We start from the raw sequence: 15,822 nt of genomic DNA on the forward strand, positions 1-15,822 counted from the left end.
TCTAGGAAAACAACAGATAGCGAATCTGCCACCTGGGCGACTGCCCTAAATGCAGATCAGTAGTGATTGATTGTGTACAAAAATGCCGTCCAACAATTACTATTTTTATGAAAAAATGTCTCTTGAGACACCTTTTCAATACATTTGACTTTTATTAATTGCATATGTAATATTACAAGAGACATACCATCATTGTTCATTGTTCAGACAGACCCAATTATAAAATTTATAACTTGTAACAATTACCGAGCATGATGACGCGCATTAGGACAATTACCATATTTATTTGCATAATAGATGCCATTGCATAATGGACCTCATTGCATAATTGATGCACCCCAGTTTTTTTCCGTAAGATCTTGGGGGCATATAATATAACTTTTTCAGGCTGTCAAAAATACAAAATGTAATGCTATAACATACCTGTAAAAAATGGACAGTTACAACTAGAATGATATGTTCCGTTCTACAAGAACATCCTCAGATTCTATTGACCATGTATATATTACATGCACTCTCCACGCAAAGTTTGGCCTTTAGCGAAAATAGAAGAATGCAACATCAGAGACACACCAATCAGGGTAAACATGTGTAGTACTGGTCATGAAACAGTAGTATACATAGTATCTGGCTTCTAGATATCACTGAGATCCGATTTCTAGATCAGTGCATACCACATAAACAACAAACAGTGCAGGAAATTGTTTCTAGAAGGTAAAGGAGCAGCTACCTTTCCAATAAAACCATTAATAATATACCCCATCATTAAGTTGAGGTTATGCGACCTACTCTGACAGTGCAATGTACAGTAAAACCTTGATAATTCAAATTGATCAGGACCAAAAAAATCGGACTTTGAATTACGTAACTTTGAATTAAACTAATTTCTGTCTAGCAAAAAATATTGAGAATATGTAAGTTAGTGTTGTATTTGCGACTCGAACCCAGATACCACCGATCCTCAAGGCAAATAGAGCAGAAATTGTAAGAAAGATAATAATTCCAGTATTTTTTCAGTTTAGAATAAAACAATAAAAGGAAACTGAAAAAATTGGGTGTACAGTACAGAGACTTACATGGTAATAATAACAAAGAAGTCCAGGGTTCATCAATCTTAAAATAGACTGGCCAGCTCTTCCTGAATGTTTAGAACACACCGATCCATAATTTTGATTACTTTTTCGTAAATAAGAAACGATAAACTGAAGCAACTAAACTATTGTCAGTCACCTGCTATCGTCAGAAAGGGTGTGCAATTGTAGGGAATTCCATTAGACAATTAGAAACAATTCACAGGCGGTGTCTACAATCACGAAAAGAATACAGTAATAAAATGCGGCTGCAGCAAGAACTTTGAAATTGACGAGTTATGTACAGTTGATAAGCCAGAAATTGGGTTAAGTGCGCAACCAGATCGTTGCCGGCTGGCGCGTGACATACTCCGTTTTCGATATTTCATCTGCTTGCAATTCCATTAGAAACAAATTTAGACTCAACAAAACTTGAACAAAGACAACTCCGCAACCGTACCGTACGTGTACCTCACGACAATATAAAGCCTCGTTGACAATGCAGTAAAAAAAGGAGTAACAAAGAAGCAGCAATATAAGCTTTAATTACTGAAATTGAAGAGCGTATGCGATAATGAGGGATACGAGACAGTTGCTCACTGTCAATTATTGTTGTCTACAATGACTTTATTTGTTAGCTGCTTTGCAGCAACCAGATTACAGTACTGATTTGGAATTACATAGTTTAGGGCTCTGATCAGAACTTTGAATTACATATTAACTATATTTCAAATTAACTTATTGAAAAAAAACACATGAAGGCCAATATTTTAATTCAGGAATTGGCATCTACTTTGAAATACACGTATTTCAAATTAACCGACTTCGAATTAAAGAGTTTTCACTATATTAGCTTAGTTGCTAGAGGCACAGTATATGGGCGGTTGGTAGAGGCACCTGTTTGTGTTGAAAATTTTTGCCTAATTTTGTCATTTTTTTTACAGTCATTTCAGTATATTTTTAGCTATTTTTATTTTGTTTCGTCAATAATTTCACAAAATTTTATTTCCACTTTTCAGCAATAACAGGTAAACCAAGAACTTAGTTGATAACACTTTTGCAGTATAACAACGTTGTATTTTTGCATACAATTACATTCATAATTGCCTGTGAACATGAGTTATGCTCCTGCTTAGAACAAGTACAGTATTACACATTATATCAAAGCATGGAAATTTGAAAAAATTGTATCAGCTGTCACTTTACTAGCCTATCATTTACACATCAGTCTGAAAAAGACAAGAGATACCATGAGTTCCATATTAATGGAAGTCAGAGCTGTCCTCCTGTCAGGCATTACATTACAATACGTTGAGAATGCCTTTTCACTATCAAAATCACTGACTGATCACGAAGATATTCTCCAAGGTACTCAACAATTTTAAACCATGAGTTCCACCTGGTGATCCAGCAAGGGAAGACATAGTAATAGTAATATGTTTTATTTATCCTGGCAAAGTTAGGGATGTACTCCCTTTCTTACACTTAACCTGTCTTAACCTAGAACACTTAATAATAACTACTGATGACAATAATATGATAATATGGACAATAGTAACAGTAATACCATTAACAAAGGTAACCACACTTTTAAAACAAGATCATATCATCTATCTAATATAAATCGTACGTAAAGTGCAGAATATAATTATGAACAATGAGTACTAAGAATATAATTATGAATAATGAGTACCGGTACTAAGAATATAATTATGAATAATGAGTACTAAGAATATAACTATGAATAATGAGTAGTAAGAATATAATTATGAATAATGAGTACTAAGAGTATCATTATGAATTATGAGTACTATAACAACTACTTAAGAAAAAGTTTAGAAAATATATACATTTCTATAGTACACCGAAATATTGCCTTCAGTTGAGAGGTGAAGAAAAGGATTAGTAAGAAGTAGAAGAAGAGGAAGAAGAAGAATATCTGTGAAGGGAAGAGGGAAATGATGATGAAGAGGCTGTAGGAGTAGGTGTTTTCAGGTCATAATTTGATGATTCATCCATGTTTACCTAGTATTTCGACACAGGCATGTTTAAAAGCTAAGCTGCTGGACATGCTTCTGACGTCCACTGGTAAGAGATTCCATTGTCGGACTCCGGTAACGGTGAATGATTTCATGTAGACTGCTGTTCTGTGTACAGGAAGGGATAAACACATGGTGCTGCAGGATCGGGTATTTTTGTTATGGTCTGTGGAGAAGAGCTTCATTCGATCACGGAGATAGGCTGGTTGAGAACTTTTAAGAATAGTATGCAAGAAGCAAAGAGTATGAAGTGTGCGTCGTTCTTGCAGGCGAAGCCACCCGAGCCGCGTGTAAGACAGTGTGACATGGTCAGCGTAACGAAGTCCACAGATAAATCTTACACAGGCATTCTGAGCGCACTGTAATTTCCTTCCCCAGTCTACTCCTAGGTTGTTGTAAACTATGTCGCAATTATCAAAATGAGGTAATACGAGTGATTCCACAAGAATTTTCTTTAGTTTCAAAGGGAAGGTGAATTTGAATTTACTGAGACAGCGTAGCGTTCCGTATATTTTCCTACACACAGATATAGTTTGGGCAGACCAGGACAGATGTTCGTCAAATATTATGCCAAGATTTCCTACATTTTGGCTATACTGTATGGGAGTACCACTTATGGACAACTGTGGTAACGCTGTTCGATTGAGCTTGCAAAGTAATTTAGGGTAACCAATAATTATTGCCTGGGATTTTGATGGGTTTAATTTTAATCTGTGATTTCTGGCCCATATATCTATAGTCATCAAGTCTTCATTCAGGTGACGTGTTTCTGAGTGTAGGTTTTCGGGTTTGCTGTGTATATATATATGTAGGTCATCAGCGTATAAGTGGTATTTACAGTGTTTTAATCCGGAAGATATGCCATTTATATACAAAGAGAAAAATAGGGGGCCCAGTACAGATCCTTGTTGTATTCCTACGTCGACCGTACGCCAATTTGAATATTCATTGTTGTTATTAAGTACACACTGCTGGCGACCGGTGAGATAAGATCTGATCCACTGGAGTGCACTCGCGGAGAAATTTAAACTATTTAATTTGGATATAAGTATGTCCCTGTCAACAGTGTCGAAAGCTTTACTAAAGTCCAATAACGCTAGAACTGTCAGTTGTTTGTTGTCCATAGCTTGCCTTATGTCATCAGTCACATGTGTTAATGCACTGCAGGTGCTGTGTCTCGGTCTAAAGCCGGACTGGTGGATATCAAGAAGATTGTGTTGAATAAGATAGATGGTAATTTGCTTGTGAACTATGAATTCTAAAGCTTTTGACAATGTGCATAAGATGCTAATCGACCGATAGTCACCGACGTCCTTCGCCAGTCTTATTTTCGGAAGCGGGCGAACTATGGCCATTTTCCATATTTCCGGATAAGTCCCCTGTTGCAGGGAGTAATTAAAAATATTTACCAATGGATAAATGATGTGGTGGAGAATTTTCATGAGCATTTCATGGCCTATATTATCTACGCCCCTAGCCCTGGTCTTGATGCGTTTTATTGAGTCAATCACTTCTTGCGGTGTGACGTGACTGAAGTAAAATTGATCTCTTTGTGGAGATGGCGTATTATCATATGTATTAATAGTTTTCTCCCTTACGACCGGATTAATTCCCGTTGGCGAGATGAAATGGTTGTTTAATTCATCTACGTTAACATTTAGTTCATCGTTAGATTTCTGGTTATTGAAACCAAAATATTTCATAGATTTCCACATTGTCGCAGGGCGTACGTCAGGTCTAATCAAGTTATGGGCATAACGTAGTCTAGCGCTTCGAATTTTAGAGGTCGTTTTATTACGCAGTGTTTTATAAGTCTGGTGGTTCACTTCCGTTGGGTAGTGCATGTATCGTCTATGAGCAGCGTCTCGTTTAGCCATTAAGTGGCGAATTTCGTCATCTATCCACGGCTTAGGAGCTCTGGAACCTTTTCCCGTATGCACTGGGGCGTGCCGATCGTAGAGTTGCGTTACTAGGTTATTAAATGTTGAGACCATTTCCTGTAGATTATTGGCGCGATTTATCTCCATCCACGGCACGGAAAGAGCATCTTCTACTAATTTATCTGCGTCAATTCGTCGGAGGTCCCTGAATGATAATATTTTCGACCTTGGTTCCGGAGTTTGTAATTGGTAGGACAGGTAGATTATGTCATGTCCAGATAGCCCCGGGGCTGATGTCTGTCCATGTTGCAGGACTTTCGCTGAATTGTTTGTTATTATTAGATCGAGAAGGGTGTGACTGCTATTAGTGTGGTGGGTTGGTCCGAGAGGTAGAATTGTCATGTTACATGCTTCGAAAATGTTACGAAACTGTCGAGTTGAAGCTGCGGTACTGTCTAACAAATTTGTGTTGAAGTCGCCCATTACAATAACGTGTTCATAGTCTGGCAGAAGGTTTAGTATTTCAGTCTCAAGGTCGGTCAAATACCCTACTTTCGGAGGCTTGTAAACTACTCCTAGCAAGCATTTCGTTCTAGACAGTGTTATCTCTATAAACAAAAACTCTGGTTTACGTTCATACTGTGAAGGTGAATGGTTAATTACTTGAGGGTTGAGGTCTCTGGCAACATAAGCAGCCACACACACACACACACACACCCCCCCCCCACCGCCTTTCCCCTCGCGGTCATTTCGTAGAAGGACGTACCCGTCTATGTCAACAGCTGAACTGGGGCATTTGCTGCTCAGCCACGTTTCAGACATAAGAATTGCATGGAACTGGCGCATAAAAAACAGGTTATGCATTTCATCCATGCGCGTTTGGAAGAGCAAAGACTGCACATTACAGTGACAAACATTAAGAGCTCTTGGAAATTGGTCCACGGTTTCCTTCAAGATAGGAGCGGCTGAAATAGGACCTGGGTTTGCTGTAGCACCTATGTGAGTGAAGGGAGCGGTTAACGGAAGAGGGGAGCAAGGGGATGGAATTAAAGGAATGCGCTTAGACCTGCTGTCATCAGAAGCATGCCCTTGTTGTGTTAAAAGGTATGCCATCTTCGGAACAGAAAATTAAAACTAAAACAGTACTAACGAGAGGACTAGGGTTAAATACAGTTCAAGCAATACTGATCACTGGAGAAATAAAAGACAGTGCAAAGCTAATAACAATGACAGAACACACTACAAACAGATTATACAAGGTAAATCACACAAATGAATCCAATTTTAAATTAGAGGGTTCTAACTAGCGATGTTATACTTGGAAAACAGATACCTGATATAGTAAAAGATGTGATGGGAAGCATGTTATGGGAGATTGATGAATGGGAGGGAGGAAGAGGAGAGAGAGAGAGGAGAAAGAGAAAGTGAAACTTAACTGTAGTGAATTCCTACTATGAAAGCAAGGGAAGACAATATTTCGGTACTCACATTAAAAGCGAATGTAGTTCTGTACTGATGTGGTGATGTTTGCAGATTACAATCTAGGAATATCACACATGCGGTTGATACGACACCTTGTACCATTTGCCAACTTAATTATGATATCCCCGTGATCAGTCCAAGTGTTCCTTAGTCCATGAACAGTGATGGCTGCCTTCAGATTTGCTAGACGAGTTGCAGTCAAGTCTTCTCGTATCGTGGTAGGTGTTCCTTTCAGTTGGCGCTTCTGTGTGAAAACCTCTTGCCTGGAACGGAAGGACGTGAACTTCACAATGATGGGCCGAGGTTTTCCAGGCACCTTCGGTCCTACTCTGTGGCTCCTGTCAATGTCAGTTTTGGTTACCGTGGCATCCAGTTTATTGCAGAGGCTCACAACAATGTCGTCTGTGTTCTCACCCTCACTTTCATCAATACCAAACAGACATAAACTTGACCTCCTTTGGTACTGTTCCAGGGAGTCGCACTTCGCCTCAACTTCTTCTTTGAGATGTTTTATTTCTCTTTCGCGGCCCTCGAGTTTTTTGTTTAGGTCCTTCACCAATTCAGCATTGAACTGGAGACTACGCTCAAGTTCTTTCACCACAATTTCCGTCACCTGTCTTGCCACTGCACTTACAATACTTTCCACGAAGTGTTCGGAGAGCACGGCCTCGTCCAGTACCTTTCTCACCGCCTGTTCAATTTCGTTGGCACCACTGCTGGCACTACCGCTGCTAGCTTTGTTAGGATGACGGCCCATTTTTAATATTATGCTGATATACACAACAATATCGATTAAAAACTGGTCTCAACTTGAACCCTGGCACAAGTTCCACAGATCTGCACTTTTACACACCACACACTGCTTCCGTTCACCTACAAAATTCGCTTAAACGGAGAGCCGATTTACGTGTGCTTCCATGAGCAGGAGCAGGAATAGGGAAGAGTTTAGCTTTAGTGGGTTCATCTTTAATATTTCTGTTTCAAGAATTGAATGTATACATGCTGTCTCTTCCATGTAAAGGAAGATGTGTTTTGCCTGTACAACACATTGGTTCAAAGCACTAAGTTCCACAGCCCGCACACTGCCTACCAAATTCAGTTTATGAGCCCAGCACTGCGTGTGTACTAACCCTTCTGAAACTAAAACCCTAACTGGGTTTATGCACTTGCTTATGTAACATGCTGAATCTGAAGTTATAGAAACTACATTCTATTACTGAATTTCAAGTTTGTGAATTACATTCACAATTGCCTGTGAACATGCTGTAGCATTAGCATTTGCAATAACTTTCACTCCCCCTATAAATAGCTTCTGAACGGTTCTATCGCCACAGTTAAGCACTTTCACATGAACCATAAACACATATTGCCCTTTTTTATCAGTCGTTTCATCACACAGAATTGAAACTCCCTCATCTTTCACAGCTTCTTTTAATCTTTCCTCCTCCTCTTTGATGATTTGCGGTACAGAACCTTCCCGTAGTCTTCTAGCTGTGGGCAAGTCTCCAGCACCTTAAAAAATCAATAGGCCTAATATTAGAGGGCTCTTTAACATCATTTGAATGAATTAAATCATTTATAATTTTAAGTAAATGAGGGTTCTAGCATGCATTATCTAGGCCTAAATGTCATTAAACGAGAAAACTAGCATAACCACACAAAGTTATTAGAAAAACATAACCTCAAATTTCTTCCTCAGAAAATTTTTATAGTATTGCACAAACCTGGTATATATTTCTCCATCCACTCTTTCATCTTCGGATGATCAGCTTTTTCCAGTGGAGTATTTGCCTCCGTAAAAACTTGAGTTGTAGATAAAATGAATTCGTCTTTATCGTATTTCGCTTGTTTTGCCACTGAACTGGTGTCTGTGAGACTAGCATGTCTCCTGATGCTTGTCGTCGTGAGCGCCTTTTCCTTGTTCTTCTCTGCCATTCAGTTCGCACATTACAGTATTTGCATATCAGTACCGGTATCTTTCTAGTTTTGTCAAACACACAAAATCCTTCCGATGCAAATTCTTTTTCTCGATCAGAAACTGTCACAACTATTTTAATAGACTGAGCACAAAATAAGAAATTAAACGCACCAATCAGCAGCGATTTTCAACAGGCAAGAGGACACCGTCACTCCATCACATAATTATGAACACGATAAATTTCTCACTTCACAGGAAACTGACGAGCCCACCCTAGCACACGAGGGCGAAACGCTGGCAACCAAGAATGAGCTAGCTGGAAAATTTATAATATCCAATAACGGACCATTTATATTGGTATTATATATATATATGTATCAAACAGGTATAAAGTCAATTGTGGCATCGTTTATCAAATTTTATTGCCACAACTTTCCTCGAATCTCCGTCGTTAACTTCAAATGATGCAACTCCGAATAATTTTGTAAATTATTTTGCGATGTTGCTTAAACGTAAATAGTTTTGCGTTTTTGAGCAAAATTTGTAAAATTCTGCAAAAGTTTCACAATTTTGTGCTTTGCGAAAAACAGGTGCCTCTAGCGACAGGGTATAAACTGCAATGGTTTGAATCCACCTAATGCTCCCATCCCCTTTTTAATCGGGTCGTGTCAAACACCATTGTTGACAGTGGAGGTTCAAATCGAACTTCCTACCTTTTCTTTTGCATGTTTAACATTGTTGTTATGTTCGGGATTACTAGCCGTCGCATGACGCCACAGGGATGGGTAGTGTCAAACACCATAGTTGACAGTGGAGGTTCAAATCGAACTTCCTACTGTTTTTGTATGTTCAACATTGTTGTTATGTTGGGGATTACTAGCCTTCGCATGACGCCATAGGGATGGCTAACTGATCCCTAGTGAAATAAGAATAGCTCATTGTTTTGAGAGTTAATGACTGGTGGCAATATTTTTACAGCAGTTAGAATATATATTTTTATGTGAAATATGAATCCTATCACCGGCTTGTCATGTCACTCGTATAAAGGCTTACTGCTTTGATTACCATTTGAAATGTGTGTGTGTGCACTTTTTACCAAGTAGGTCCTCCGAGAAAAGTATTCTTTGTTAAAAAATGTTTTGTCTTCTGTTTAGTTTGTGTAAATATTTTTAATTAATTCAATAACTTTTTTCAGATTTGGAATTGTGTGGAGTGCTACTGCTTCTTTCATTTGACATGCATCCAACGCTGGGCAAGAGATAGCATTGCTTTCCAAAAGCAAGCATTGGAAGACCTGCCTCATCAGAAAGGACACTCTGACCTTCAGTGGTCATGGTAAGTTTTAATTGTTCCGTTTCACTATCTGTAACCTTCTATTGCTTGGCTAATGTGACAGTGACTTAGTTCAGCTTTTATCAAACTGGATCTTATACTTCCAATAAATAAATATTTACAAGTAGTCCATCTGGTGGCCATGATCGTATACAATTTCTAATCACTAGATTGCATGCCAAGAGCCTGGCCTGGAATCAGTTCCAAACCTCTCTGCAGTGTTCATGTGGAGTTAGGGCATAGGACGCTGTTGATGGCAATTCATCCATCAGATGGAATCGTTAAGCCTTAAGCAGACCCCTTGGTGCTATTCAACAGGAGTAGGCTATGTGCTGGCACCAGATTTCACCCTCTCCTTTCCTGCTGCCGTATAACAACATTCTATCATGTTGAGCAATCCACTCTATTCATCAGACACTTATAAAGAAAGTGGGCATTGGTACATCTGTGGCCCGAGTGCAATGTTCTCATATTCATAGCCTCACAAAAAGACTCATAATTAGATGAAGTGAGAGTTACGTGCAAACCTCTGTAGCTGATCTTTTTCGTGAACCTCTTTTGGACTATTTTCAAGTTTAGTGTAAATACTGCTGAGAAGGTAGCCACACCTCGCAACAGTATTCTAACGATGGCCTGATTAGTGTGCAAAACAAAGTTATCAAAGTTCTAGGAGAAACTAGTACAGTGCAGTTTCTTTCCAGAAAGCCAACTAATTTAAAACATTTCCCAGAAGTCTTGTCTAAATATTTCTCGAAGGAAAGACCGTAAAAGTTTGAAAGTGTCACAGCAAGATAATTTCTTTCTTTCACACAAGCTATTTGTTAATTGCATAAATGGTAAGGGTAATTTATTGGTTCCAACATATGCAAAAATGTAATTGCATTGCATTTTGAAGTATTAAATTAAACTAGCCATTTTAGACACTAGTTACTTAGGAGATTTATGTCAGGCTGCACCAACTTACAGTCCAACTCACTATTTACCACCTTAAAGATCTTCATATCGTCAGCAAGGAGAAGGCAATTACTTTGTTTTACTGTAGAAGCCTGCTATCGCAAACCACGAGAAACATCATTTGGAATCGAGCTAGCTTAACACCCTAATCAGCCGAGCAAGGGAGGTTTGTGAGGAGGATAAATTAAACGGTGAACTTGAGTTCCTGACCAGAACATTTCTGAGCAATGGCTATTCAAGGAAATAGATTGGCGAAGTGTTACATCCTAAGCTAAAAGACAGATTGTCACATGATTCTCGTCCTTTGAGTCTGGCCTTCTTGCCATACATACAATCTAAACCTAAGAATTTAAACCTAAGAATTTCCTATCATCCATACATACAATCTGTCACGGATAGGATTGGCAATATTGTCAGAAAGCACAGTATCAAGACCATTTTTAAGTCTAATATCATCATAGGCAATTGTTTGCGATCTGTCAAAGACCCTATTGGTTTAAACTGCGCTGGAATATATATGATTCCTTGCTCCAGTGGATCGGTTTATGTTGGCCAAACGTGTAGGAAGGTAGCAACAAGGGTTAAAGAACATTGCAGGCACTTACGTCTTTGCCAGCCAGAGAAGTCTGCTGTGGCAGAACATGCCATACATAATGACCATCAAATAATTTTTGATGCAACTTCTGTCAAATGACAGAATCATTTGTGAGGCGATAGAAATTGCTAAACGCCCGAATAATTTCAACAAAGGTGACTGCTATATACCGAGTAGATCATGGCTACCCTCCATAGTTAACTCGCCAACATCTTTCTCCATGACTCGGGAGGCCCTGGAATGAACTATATTTCTAACAGGGGCTCGAACATGCCATACATAATGACCGTCAAATAATTTCTTATGCAACTTCTGTCATTTGTAAAGAAAAACTTTTTTTTCCTAGAATCATTTGTGAGACGATAGAAATTGCTAAACACCCGAATAGTTTCAACAAAGGTGACGGCTATATGTTGAGTAGATCATGGTTCTCCTGCATAGTTAACTCGTCAACATCTTTCTCCATGACTCTGGAGGCCCTGGAATGAACTATATTTCTGACAGGGTCTCTCTATCTTGAGTCTGGTTACTATGGAGTGACAGTTGCCATTATGCTTTGTTACTGCTCTGAAGACGATCCTGGTCGCAGAATCGAAATGCGTCAGCTGGTATTTAATATTACACGACCTAATATCCCCAAGTAATTATCATAATGTCATTTAGTGGTCATGAAAGTCTACATATTAAGATGAATCAATTTACCGAGCTCGATAGCTGCAGTCGCTTAAGTGCGGCCAGTGTCCAGTATTCGGGAGATAGTAGGTTCGAACCCCACTGTCGGCAGCCCTGAAAATGGTTTTCCGTGGTTTCCCATTTTCACACCAGGCAAATGCTGGGGCTGTATTTTAATTAAGGCCACAGACGCTTCCTTCCCACTCCTAGCCCTTTCCCGTCCCATCGTCGCCATAAGACCTATCTGTGTCGGTGCGACGTGAAGCAACTAGCAAAAAAAAAAAAAGATGAATCACTTAGTTCCAATTAACTTCCAATCAGAGTTGTTTTAAAACTAAATTCAGTATAGTCGGGTATGATAATCCAATAATATCTTAATGATCCAAATTGTAATCCAAGAAATAATTAAGATTAAAATCTTTAACAAACTTAATTTCAGTAATTGTCTTTGAAAATGTAATAAATACTCAGTGAAAATAAACATTTTTTGGAAAAGTGGTAGTGATGTATATTCAGTATGAAACCTAAGTAATTGAAGAATCATTTCCCACTGCATATATCTATGAATCATCTGCATCATCAGTGTACAGACTCTGGTTGGAAAGACAGAATGGTTAAGAAATAAAACTGTACTAAGACAGGGGAGTGTGCTGTTGCCTCTTTTGTTTCCTGTGGTTATGGATGAAATTGTAAAGGAGACTAAAGAAGCTATGGTAATAGAAAAATGAAGTTGTTATTATTTGCAGACAATATTGTGATCTGAGGAACGAACTGCAAAGAAGTACAAGAACAACTTGAAGCAGTGAATGAGAAAATTGAAAAACATGGTATGAAAATTGGCACGGAGAAAAGCAAGACCATGGTGATATCAAGAGGAGAAAGTCAAGGGAATGGCAATGTGAAAATTATTGACAGTTTCCAATACCTAGGGAGTTAATTAACGCAGAATACAAGGCTGGACATGGAGGTTAGCAAGAGGGTGCAACAGGGCAGTGCATTCTACCAGACTGGAAGAAACCTTGTCTAGAATAAGGAAGTACCACGGAAGTGTAGAGAGATAATGTATAAAATGCATTATGTGCATGTAATGACTTATGCAGCTGAGACCTTGACAATGACAAGTAGGGGGGGAGGCGGGAGTAGTGTTCAATCCTATGAAATGAAATGCCTAAAAAGTATAACAGGAAAGACAGATTGAGAAACAAAGATGTGAGAAAGAACGTCAAAATAGAAAACCTAAATGAGAAAGTTGATCGTAGTAAAATAAGATGGTTTGGACATGTAAAGAGGATGGAGATGAAGTTCAAGGAAAAGAGAGCCTGAGGAAGATCTAGAACACACTGGATCGATTCAGTAAAGAGGAGTACAAGAAGAAGAAACCTGGACTGGGACAAAATGATAGAAGAGAAATAGTGGAAGGAGAGAGGAAGGTGCAGAAGTGACATAAATCCTCTGACCTGGTAGGAGCTGGATCAGGGAAAAAGAGGATGATGATGATGATGATGATGATGAATCAGCTATGTGGGGAGCGACACAGAAAAGAGCATTATTGTAGCAGGTGATCTCATTTCACCAAATGTTAACTCGGGGCATTAGTACAGCCCGTAGACCGGCGTAATTTGTAATGTTACAAGTGAGTGGAATTAGTGAAATTTTACTTGGAGAGCGTCTCAAAGGAGAGATGTGTTCATTGCGATGTCCAGGAACCCACCATCCCGCCCCAAAAAGCACATTTACTTTTATAACCTAATAAAGATTATTACACGCCATGTTCATTTCTGAAGTAGGTACCTGTATTCTTATTGGCCAATGTAAAGTGGCACGTGATCTCCTTCCCGTCAAGTATGTTGATGATAATCCCTTACCAACCGCAGCACAATAAAAGCGCAAGTAAATGTAACGTGAAGAAAACAATGTACAATTCGGAACAACAATAAAGATAGAGCAATGGTCTTGTCCTCAGCAAGAATCCTAACAGTCCAGACCAACGGTCTTGCCTAGATCCTATCCTAACCGTATATAAAACTAGGGGCCTAACGCCGCTTCGCGGCTTCTAACAGTCCAGACCAATGGTCTTGTCCACGGCAAGAATCCTAACCGTCCAGACCAATGGTCTTGTCCTCAGCAAGAATCCTAACAGTCCAGACCAACGGTCTTGCCTAGATCCTATCCTAACCGTATATGAAACTAGAAGCATAACGCCGCTTCGCGGCTTCTAACCGTCTAGACCAACGGTCTTGCCTAGATCTTGTCCTAACCGTATACGAAAATAGGGGCCTAAGTCCGCTTCGCGGACGGCAAGAACGGGGAACAATTCGAAGCATAGTTCCGAAGTATTAGAGGTTCGCAGCACTGAGCACTGCTGCAGAACATCCTTTCCAGGAAGGCCGCGAGCGAGAAAACAAACGACAGTCGTTACCTGTCTGTGTGAATAGCGGTCCACGGGCTGGACTACTGATTAACTCGGTAAGTAATCCAAATGACAGAAAGCATGATCAGCAAATTGTAAATAAGTTCATCTGGAAAGCACAGCTGAATCAGACATTTATAAAATCAACTAGAGGAAAAGATATTGTAGACATGGCACTGATAGAACCAAATGAGCTATGTAGAGAAACTTAAATGATAGATGGTATAAGTGATTATGAAGCTGTTTTTGTCATTTAAAAAGAAATACGACAGAAAGGAAGGTTGTAAAAATTGGACTATTAGACAATACCATATGGTTGACAAGTGAGGCATGGGGAAGTTTTTAAAAATAATCATCAGTGGAAAATGGTAAATCGATGGGATGGGTTTTAAGCAAATGTTGATGAGTGTGAAAATAGGTATGTACAGTAGAAGTCTGCTATAGTGAGTACGGCACATAACGAGAACCCCGTTATAACGATAACTTTTTTCCGTCCCTTGAAAATTCCTATATTCAACTGTGTATTATCCTTCGGTTACAGCGAGAACCCTATCACTGACACATCCGTTATTACGAGCGATTATGCGCGCTCGATTTTTCCCGTTGCCGATATTTATGCACCCAGCCATTATACTGCATGCGATCGATCATCTTCGGTACTGTATCATTTCCTCGCTATGCACACCAGCGAGCTCTCTCGTCGACATTCGAAGGCAATGTCGGAGTCCATTAGTAATACCCGTCAACTGCTCTTCCGCGAGGAAAATGAAAGATGAGTACATGTTTTCGTAATAAATGCGTAAATAATCTGTCCGATACCATTGTTAACTCGTTAAAGATAAACGCTGAATAAACGATTGCTAAATTTTAATACTAAATACCGCAATTAAGTAAGGATGAGATAGGCCTACACCTCAAGATATGGCAGAGTGCGTCATTGATTACGAGGGTCGTTTATATTTTCTCGCGTCCAACAGCGAGAGTTATGATGGTTCACACGACTATTAAGATGAAACCAGGCCTCATCCAAAAAGAACACAAGCTGTGGGTCGAATAAACGATCATTCAATGATGCAAGATACCACTCACAATATCTCACTCTTGTGGCTGGATCAGTAGGTTTTAAACAATGGGCCCGTGTAAACCTGTACAGTTTGATATGTAATAGCTTTGTTGCTGTGTGCAGAAGAAACTTGTGCTAAATTTGTGAGTGATTTATTCGGTGACTGTTCAAGATTCTCACCAATGTAATTTAGCTTTTACTCTGTTAAAACTGTTCGTGTGCGCGCATGCTTATTATCGAGCACTGAGCCAGTAATTTCAAACTTATTTACAGTTATGTGAATCTGTGCTTGTGAAGGTGGCACTTCTCTAGGAAATTGCTGAACAAGTGCATCATGTACCCGTTGGTGTGCAGAAAATCCTAATGGTGTTTATGAAGTCCCTTATTATGAAGGATGACACTTCCAG

At 39.3% G+C, this 15,822-nt stretch overlaps 1 protein-coding gene across 1 annotated transcript in view; it reads left to right on the plus strand.

Annotated features, from left to right (window-relative positions):
* The window catches only part of LOC136873801 (NF-X1-type zinc finger protein NFXL1), a 213,111-nt gene that overhangs the window by 80,179 nt on the left and 117,110 nt on the right, over positions 1-15,822 (plus strand). Inside the window, exon 4 of the mRNA XM_067147048.2 lies at positions 9,585-9,724. Coding sequence (XP_067003149.2) covers positions 9,585-9,724 — 140 coding nt within the window. The remainder of the gene's footprint in view (positions 1-9,584; positions 9,725-15,822) is intronic.

This window comes from Anabrus simplex, chromosome 5, assembly GCF_040414725.1.
Source record: "Anabrus simplex isolate iqAnaSimp1 chromosome 5, ASM4041472v1, whole genome shotgun sequence".
Lineage (NCBI taxonomy): Eukaryota > Metazoa > Arthropoda > Insecta > Orthoptera > Tettigoniidae > Anabrus > Anabrus simplex.